The sequence below is a fragment of the Salarias fasciatus genome, chromosome 2, assembly GCF_902148845.1.
Source record: "Salarias fasciatus chromosome 2, fSalaFa1.1, whole genome shotgun sequence".
NCBI lineage: Eukaryota > Metazoa > Chordata > Actinopteri > Blenniiformes > Blenniidae > Salarias > Salarias fasciatus.
This window is the reverse complement of record NC_043746.1, coordinates 16,820,601-16,830,397: the sequence shown is the minus strand read 5'-3', so window position 1 is coordinate 16,830,397 and position 9,797 is coordinate 16,820,601. Positions and strand designations below refer to the sequence as shown.

The window sequence follows — 9,797 nt, the reverse complement described above, 5'->3', positions numbered from 1 at the left end:
TCAACTTCAACCTTTAATTCAAAATACGTGTTTATGCTTCCACAGAACATCGACACCCGAGGCAAAGTCCTTATATATCCATTTGTCTGTTCGCAGTGTTTATGGAGCGGCTGTGGCTCAGGAGGCACAGCTGGTTGTCCTACAGTCCCTAACGTCGGGAGATCAAGCCTCTAAAACTGCCCACATGTCCAGTGAAGCGCGGCGATCGAACTGGACCGATTGTGTGAAGTGTCTTCGTCTCAAAGCCCAAAAAAAAACAACAAAAAAAACCCTGACTTATTGGACCTTTTTCACTGGATCAAACTGAAGCAGCTTTTAGTTTCTCTTCTTCCCACCTGTGGAATAAATACAGCAGAATATCTCAGGTCCACTCAATTAAAACCTCTACAGTTCACTAGTGAAGTAGATATGTAACTTGCTGTTAGAAACATGCCGCTTCTGTATCATTCTACCTTTACATGTGCTCTTAAAATACAATTTGTGTTTAAGTTTTGCCTTTTTCCCCAAAATCTCTAAAGGAAATGTAATGTGTATTTGTTTGATCTCAGTCCAGGTTCTTTTAAAAGATCATGAACTTGCCCCTCCTCTGTGTAAACTGATGGAAACAAGTAATAAAGGTAAACTTCAGTTGATCTCTTAACAGCTGAAGGCGTCACTTGACATTTCCCCCTGTGTGTGTTTCTGTAGATTAAATCATGTAATCATGTCAGATCTCAAAGGAAAAATTACATAAAAGTCGCTCCAGGTTTTAATTGGTTAAACAACCATTACCAAAAAAAAAAAAAAAAAAAGGTTCTCGAGCTACACAAAACCAAAATGCTAAATATGGCACGAGTATGGTGCAAGCACAAGTATTTGTTGTTCGATTGTGAAACTAGAAATGCTCAGATGAAGGTTGTGCGGGTATCCCATCACAAAAGCAGAGAGTCCAGCATGTTTATTACCAAATGATGACAGCCATTTATCTTCCAAGGAGAATAAAAAGAAACATGACACCGGGGTGCAACAGAAATTTTAAGGCTCTGTTAAATTCTCAGCTTTAAAAAAAGCAAAAGTACAACATACCAAGTAAACTGAAAACTCACAAAAAAGCAGAAAAAAAAAAACCTAGTATAAAATTAAAAGTTTCAAACTGGCTACCCATGTCATTAGTCTTTAATAAATAGGTTACTATGAGAAAAAGGAAAAATACAAAGTTAAATCTGATTACCTGTGCCAGAACTTTTTAATCAAACCACGTTTTGCGGTGGGAGTTATTTCGATGAGAAAAATCAGCATCTCCTGAATTTAAAGCGACACACGTCATGTAGTCACACACACGCACACGCACACACACGTTATGCACAGCGAGCTTCCTTTGGTCGTTCCACCATCTTTCTCCAGCTCAGACTCCTCCAGGAAACTGAAAACGGAAGACCTGCGTCCACGTCTTGTCGAGACAAGAGTCCAGGCTAAGAACAGTAAAATGGCTCATCCTCGTCACTTCAAGTCGATTTAGGATGACGGACATTTTCACTTTTGAGCATGAATGTGTTCAGACGGCGGCTCCCGTGCCAACTGAAGCGGAAATCGCCGCGACTTTGCCTTATTAACGCTCCATAACTACTTCTTATTGGTTTAACGCAAAGTAACACACCCCGTTTGTGTCCTGAAGCGAAAATGAAATCTGTCAATTTCTGCCGCTGCTGTTTTGTGCCGGAATCTGAAAAATAGCTTGAAACTTAGGTGAGCGGGTTCGCATCTGCACAGCAAATTGAACTATGCATGCTTAAAAGTCAAAACGTTTCAATATTATGAAATACTTTGTCAAATTCCAAACTGACATAATACAAGTAATAATAAAGTATATAATAGTGATTAAAGCAGCTTCAAAAAGCTGCAACCTCACAAACACTCCTGCTTAGTATTTCCATGATACTTCCATCTACAAGGAAAGGAAAATAAAAGAAGACAGAAATTCACAGATGGCCGTTCTTACGAGTCTGTCTGTCCGACTCCTCCCGGGTCGTCACAAAAGGCCGTTGAGGTTGCAGCAGAAACATCTTCTAAACAGTTATGATATCAAAAATAGGCCGAGCGTCTTTCCTGTCAGAAACCACGTAGAGCAGAAACTGGGCTGGCTTGCGGTTAGTTTCTGCCGGCAGGGTTCAGAGTGGCGTCGTCCTCGGGGTTCATCAGATCGCTCGTGGCGGTCCAGACGGCTGAAGCGCTGGTCTGAGGACAGAGACGGAACGCAGTGAGGGAAGGTTAAGCACCAACGCCATACCGCCGAAACACCGAGCACAAGCAAAAAAAAAAAAAAACCGAATGACAGAATGCTGGATGGATTACTGGCTCATGAAATGAAAATGCCTTCTCGCTGGTTTTTGTCTTCCGTCTCTGAGCTCTGTTTATCTCTCCTGAAAACTGACTGCGAAAAATATAGATTTTTCACATTCCTTATCTTCTTCCAGTAAAATACCAAAGGTCTGATGACTCATTCTGAATCTTGAAAGTCTCCATCCAACAGAAATGTCTAAAAGCTTGAGCTGGAGTCGAGACGACTTGGAAGTTTTCCACCAGGAGTGTGTAACAGATAGAATCAAATACCACTGATGTTTGCTTCAGGGGAGAAGTGCTTGCAGGTGTGTGTGTGCGCAGAGCAGCGATTAACGCAGCAGAGTGTTCAGGTGTTGGTGTAGTAGCCAGTATTTTTTATGGCTGAATCAAAAACCTGCCTCCGAAATTTACCACTGAGATGAAATACAATTAAATTAGCATGAAAACGCTTTGGCCCTTGTGAGCGCAGCAAAGACGAATCACGTACATTAAATAAAGCCCAAATGTTTTTTTTCCCCCCACACACACAAGTTGAAAGAACAGGAAAACCAACTATGCATATGTAGTGCAGTGTGTGAAGTGAGAGTCCAGAAGACATGAAGAGAGAAAGCTTGAAGCTGCAGCTGAGTGTGTGAGACGGTTAAGGCCGTTTTAAAGTCAACAAATGCAACAGCTCTTTAGATCCGAGCCACGCTCACGTGTTTTTCCAGCTGCGGTTCCCCACCTTGTTCATTTGAAGCCATCTGACTGTTTGGGCTGTTTAGCCGAGTTTTCAGTGTGATAGTTAGGTATTGTGTCTACCTGAGCAGGGGTCAAGAGAACGCCTTCCAGATTTTTCCTCAGACAACCAACCTGTGCGTCCCTGAAGGAAGCCATCAGCAATGGCCTGCTTGGGAAGGTTGCTGGGTTGAAAACATTAACTTATCAGCTCAGTCAACCGTTTGTCTTCCCCAAGATCAAAACTGAGGTCAACATTGATGAGCTGAATTATAAGACACCGGCCATTTGTGTATCAATGAGTGTATTTTATGCACTCCAAATGTAAAAAGAGAATAAACTTGGCTGAGTTGGCAAGAAGGAAAAGCAGAACGCCTGTGGTGAGGAAAGAAACATTCACCTGGCATGAAGTGGAGCAGGAAGACTTACAGCATCGATTTATGGTCTTATTGGAAATAAATATGTGAAATTTGACACTAAAGCAATGCAACACATTTGTCACTTTACATTTATTTTTCAAAACATTTCAGATCATTTTTTTAGAAAAACATTTTCCTGAATAAAGAAAGTAAATCAACACTTCCAATTTGTAGTTTGATAAAACTGGCTGACAAATACTGACTGAATTATGTGTGAACATCTGCAGCATGCTGAAATCATCTCAAACACAATCTGCAGTGAACTTCCTGTTGTTGAAAGTCACTTTGCTCTCAGGATGTTACTTTTTCCTCTCTCTCTGCTCGGCTCTCTGTCTCTCTTTCCTCTCGTTGCCCTGAACTGCTCAGACAGTTATGTCCCCCCATGCTACATACTTTCTGTGATCTTATGATAACAAGATAAACCAACGGTTTGTGCGGAGCAGCACCACCCACTCGTCTTTCTCACTTCCAGCCCAGTCTCTCCTCCTCTCGCTCACAACCCCACACACTCATCTTTGTGTCACATTTCTCCTGAGCTTGTGAACCGTCTTTACGCGGGCACTGCAGGGACATTTTATCACGTTTTGTAAAATCAGTGAGCGCCAAACTGTGCTTTGTTGCCCGAGTATCAACGGAACATTAATAAAACAAAAAAAGAGTCTGTACCTCTTGCTCACTGCACCACACAGGCTGTGCAGCACTGCTCCTGCTTCTCGGGCAGCGTGGAGTAATTCATCTGCCGGACGATCTCAGCGAACAGCTCGTCCACCATGGTCTTGCTCTTGGCAGACGTTTCAATGAAGGGACAGCCCCACTCTTGAGCCAGAGCTCGTCCATCTGATCCGGCGACCTCGCGCTCAGACTCCAGGTCCACTTTGTTGCCGACCAGAATCAATGGCACCTTCTCAAAGCGCTTGACTCGCACTATCTGGTCTCGCATCGGTCTGATATCCTAAGAGATGAACAGAAGGTGGGAGCATGAGGGAACAGTTACAAAATGGTAAAAAACGCAAAAACACTGCAATGACTGCATGAAACTTTACATATCTAATAATCAATATAAAATACTGAGTGCAACTCAACTAAAAAAATGTGTTTCCTAAATGGCAATGCAACAAAGCTAATTACAATCAAATACATTATGAAGCCAAATTATGACAGAAAAAAAACATTTTAAGATTCATTTTGTCAGTTTTTCCTCCTTTTCAAACATACAGTTGTAGGAGATTACATTGTGAAATCAGAATTGGTAAAAACTGGCACAAATTTAAATCATGTTAATGGAGAAACCTTTCACACACAAAAACAATGTGCGGTGTAAGGTGAGAGGGCAGTTTACATCCTGAAAAGGTCTGGATTTCCAGGTGTGTCTCTGTGTAGGTCGTTTACAGGCGTGTGTGTATGATTTATAGTTGTGCGTGAGGCATTTCCAGGTGTGTGTACCTGGAAGGACTGCTGGTTGACCAGGCTGTAGACCAGGATGAAGCCCTGTCCGTTCTTGATGTACAGGTCTCTCATGGAGGCGAACTGCTCTGTCCCCGCGGTGTCCAGGATCTCCAGCACGGAGGGCGACGAGTCCACCTCGATCTCTTTGCGGTAGAAGTCCTCGATGGTGGGGTCGTATTTCTCGATGAAGGTGCCGGTGACAAACTGCACGGTGAGCGCGGACTTACCGACGCCGCCGCTGCCCAGCACGACAACTTTGTATTCTTTCATCGGGGCGGTGGAGGCAGGCTAACGTAGCAGCTAACGACGTAGCTTCACTGCTATACTCGCTGCGGAAACATTTATCAGGCCTTTAAAAGAGCTAATAAGCTAAGCGGCAGTTTGGTGATGTACAATAACCCCCCGCTGGTTCACATTAGCCCGGCTCTGCTGCTCATTCCGCCTGTTTTTCTGACGCGGTCGGGGCTGGGTCGTGGTAAAAGTTGATGTCCGTGAACTCCGCTGTTAGCTAACCGCAGAGCTAGCTCTCGGACTGAATTCCCGCAGTGCCATACCCAAAACCCGAGCCTGTACAACCGCCGCGGACAAACACGACCGCCGTCAGTCCACCGGGGAGCCTGCAGCCCGGCCGGAGACCGCACACCGTGAGCTTGATTACCGCGCCGCCGCCGACAGCATGCCCGCTCTCCTTCACCCCGCAGCCCGCCTGCTCCTGCTCCTCACCCCGGGCCTGGTTCTGGTCCCGGCCCGGCCCGGAGCCTGGGAAGTCGGCCGTGCTATCGACGGAGGGTCGGCGTTCTGGTCCGAGGGTCCATGTGCCGCGGTCCGGGGCTGTTCCGGAGTGTTTTGGCGGAGTTCGGGGCTGGTTTGTCTCAGAAAGAAAATCTTTTCCTTCAACTGAAGCTAACAGCGCGCTTCCGCTAACGACACGGATTTCACAGTAAAAGCCTCCTCACATGTTGCCATGGCAACCGTTATATTATACATATTAATGGATCAATCATAAAATGTCTCTTTCTATGAGAAACTTTGTCCAACTGTAGAATAGATTATGGTAATGTAAGGTGACTGACGTAACAGAACCATATTTTCCCTGATGTCACCATCAGTGAACTCAGATGTTGCACTTTTCACAAACATGTTGTATTTAAAATCGTATTATCTGCAGAATTATCATGCTTCATATTGCATTTGGTAGTCTATTTTTTTTTTAACACACAGCAAATCATTGCAACTTGCATTATTGAACTTTATTCTAGATGCTCTCTATTTGAGTGTATTATAGTATGATAGGAACCTGTGCTGCAGACAGTTGTGAAATGAGCTGTTGTACATCCATCCATCTTCTGCACTGCTCTATTCTGTGCAGGGTTGTGGGACGCTGGAGCCGATCTCCGCTAACTAGAAGTGAGAGCAGAGTGAGACCCTGTCCATCACAGGGCAAACGCAGAGACAGACAATCACACACACCTAGAGACAGCTTAGAATAATCAGTTAATCTCATAAGCATGTTTTTGGACTGTGGAAGGAAACCGGAGTACCAAGAGGAATCTGGGGGAGAACATGCAAACTCCACACAGAAAGAACCGGCCAGGATTCGTACTCACAACTTCTCACTGAGAGGTGGCAGTGCTAACCACTGGTATACTGTGCAGCCTCTGTTGTGGATGAACCATTGCAACGTTGAAGACACAATAATATCTTGAAATAGGTCATTTGTTCATTATAAAATAATCTGTTCATTAAATTCAATATTTTATAAAAACTACAAATGTGAAGTCATTGTGTCTTCCACTTCATTGTGGCACTTTTATGATCAGCCACCACAATTTCAAAATGATCAAGAGTTAGGCCAAACATTCGAAACAAATACATCATTACGTCTGTATGTAAATCCACATGACTTAATGTTGAGATCCAATTACACATGAAAAATATAATGTTGTATAAATATAATGTATGTGCATAATTACCATTCATATACATTTTTTAGCAGGTTGTCTCTGAAGAATTGGATGTGTTAAAAGGTAAATGGCTGCTAATGCAGCCATAGAAGCCAAGGAAGTCATTTTATGCACCACACCTCTCACTGGTATGATACACAATGTTTTTTAATTAAACTAGATGCCAGTGAACATACTTTCAAAACCTGTATATAATCTGCATAAGAAAAACAAGTGGCTGCTGTAGGTACATTTGTAATTTTGCAAGTGAATGAACACTCTGGATTATTTTACACAGTTTACAGGATTTTCAGCAGAAAGGATCAATAATACAGTATTTTATGTGTGAGAGAACCCTAACCTCCACAAGTCATCAAAATCATTTCTTTATTATAAAAAATGGGTACAACAGTATACTGAAGGACAAAGCACACAAAATGATCACAATGATGTGTTTTATTTAAGGTCAAACAGAAATTGCAGAACTCATTATAGGCACAGTAACTTACTCTTAATAGCGATACACTGCAAAGAAATTGGCATGTAGCACAGCAGCACATACAAGCACCACAAGCAGAGTGAAACAATAAATGACTAAGAAACAGCGGTCACGTTTCAAGTCCGTCCTAGAGTGTCAGAGAGAGTTTTTCATATATGGCTTAGTCCTGAACAGTCTTTGGCCCTCCTCCTCTTCCTTTCAGTCTGCAGTTGTACCAAATTCACAAAATAATGTCGATCACTCACCAGCAAATGGTGTCATGTGAAGGTTTATGGTATAAACATACTGGGTGCATGTGGTGAATTTAGCCAATTGAGATGTCGAACTTAAAAGGACATTTTGCACAAACAAGGCACAATCAAAGCAAATAAGAATAATGATGAAGCGTTATTTTCTGATCGTTCACAATCTCATTTACTGTTGGTGACTAGAAATCCCCGTGCATTTTCTGTGCTCAGCAGAGATGAAGGGAGCTGGTGAGTCAGAGTAAAGAGGCTTTGGTGAATTTTGGGTACACGTCGTTCAGAGACCCGTCTCTGTGCAGCGCAGTGACTTTGAAGCCAATACTCAGCAGTCAGAGGGCTGTGAACCGATTCCCCGGGATGACTCAGTCAATCCACCACTAGGACAAGTGCCATGGCAACAAAATCGCTGGCTTCAGGAGCAAGTTGAGAGCGTCACAAGATAACGTCGGCAGGAGCAAGGGTAGTGTAAGGATGCTGCTGCTGCCTCTGTGTGGGAGTGTTACTGGGAAACCAGGTTGTTTGATTAAAATCCTGAGGAGATTTCACATTTACTATTGATTTTGTTAATGAAGAAGAAGGGAGCAAAAAAAAAAAAGAAAAACCACAATAATGAAAGTGACTTTAAAACCCTGTCAACACATCTGACATCCATATTCCTCTGCTATCTGGTTTCATGTTATGTTTGAAGTTTTCTTTTCCAACCTGCTGATAGAGCTGTGAGCTGGAGCTCAAGCCTCTACTGGTGTGTTTTCAGGTTTCTCCGTTATGCTCCAGACTGATCCACCTCGAACCAAAGCTGATCCCGTAACTCAAGCGTGGGGAAACAAAAACTTCTTTAAAGCAAACCGTTGGTATTTTACAGCGAGACGACGCCATGCTTGGCAAAGGACAGGGGCTCAAGCAAACGAACGAAAGGACAGATCCCTCAGAGCAATCTTTTTATGCAGTAATAAAACAATGGACATATCATTAACAGTACATTGATTTGATTTTTTTTTAATCAACTCTTTTATCTGTATGTATTCAAAATAAATTTTGAGTACTTTGACATAGTTATGTACATAAGTGCAAACAAGGTGAACATCACACATTCGTATACACCTCAGTGAGGATCGACATCACCCAGCACAGCTGGGCAAGAAGAGACCCCTGGACCACCTTCTCAGCCCAAACCGAGGCAGAGCCCCGGGGAGGAGACCCCAGCAACGGACGAGCCGAGCTGTCCGGTCTGCAGTTTGGCGTCGAAGGAGAAGATCCTTCAGTCAGTCCAAAAGCCTCTTTGCCTCCCTGACAGATCGGTGTTTGCTTTAAAAGCCAAAGTCCATTCTTATTTCTCAAAAACACCATGTACAAGAAAAACAACAACATTAAAGGTCAAAGAAACAAAAACTAAATAAACTCCTGACCTCCCCAAAGGACCTTTGGATATTACAAGGATTTAAGTTTTCCATAGAAAATATTGAATCACGCTGCAAGAACAAGACAAACTAATTAGACATTCCCTTTTTGAATAAGTTAGTGTTGTATCTTATTTGAATTAATGTGAAAAAAATCACTATAAGGATGATAGAAAGGTAGCCATGTTGTCATTTTGTTGCCACAGCAACAACAACTATTACCATTAACAATGACTCCATCATTGTGTACAAACAATTTTTATATTATATTGTTTTTCTCGTTGGTCTACACAAACTATGAACTATATATAAATGAGTTTTTTTAATTATTATTTTCATGCCGTGTTTTTTTTTTTTTTAAATTCAGATAAAAAAAAAAAAGCTTACCTAACAATTAATACATGTCATTTTCATACACAGCTATCACATCTTTATACAGTGATCGAGAGATAAGGCCTTTTGTTTATTTGTATTCTCCGGACCGAATTAACTGTCTGTGTGCTAAAGGCTCTGATCACAGGACTCCTGTCATCAGGGCGCTCTGCAAGACACACAGTTAGAATTCAGAGCTGTGTGGGAAAAATACAGTGAGGCCTGAAGGAAATCAAGTACAAGAGAATGAGAAAGGGAACGAGAGGGAGAGAGGTAAAAACTATTTTCTCTTGTGCCGCGCCACGGTTCTTCAAACTAACCTCGAAGCATAAAGAGACGAATCTCGAATATACTTAAAAATTCAAATGCCCTCGAGAGGCACAGCTTAGTAATCAAGTATTCTATTTTCCCAGCTGGACAGCAGTCAGTGAAGGCATACT

General features: G+C 42.5%; 1 protein-coding gene across 1 annotated transcript; it reads right to left on the bottom strand.

Moving 5' to 3' along the window:
* On the bottom strand, positions 1–5,829 carry rap2c (RAP2C, member of RAS oncogene family). The gene is made up of 3 exons (XM_030111305.1): positions 4,899–5,829; positions 4,122–4,407; positions 1–2,214 (listed from the first exon to the last, which is right to left on the bottom strand). Exons 1-2 carry the CDS (start codon positions 5,169–5,171, stop codon positions 4,129–4,131), a joined length of 552 nt encoding a protein of 183 aa, XP_029967165.1. The 5' UTR covers positions 5,172–5,829; the 3' UTR covers positions 1–2,214; positions 4,122–4,128.
* Between the last annotated feature and the right edge of the window lie 3,968 nt (positions 5,830–9,797).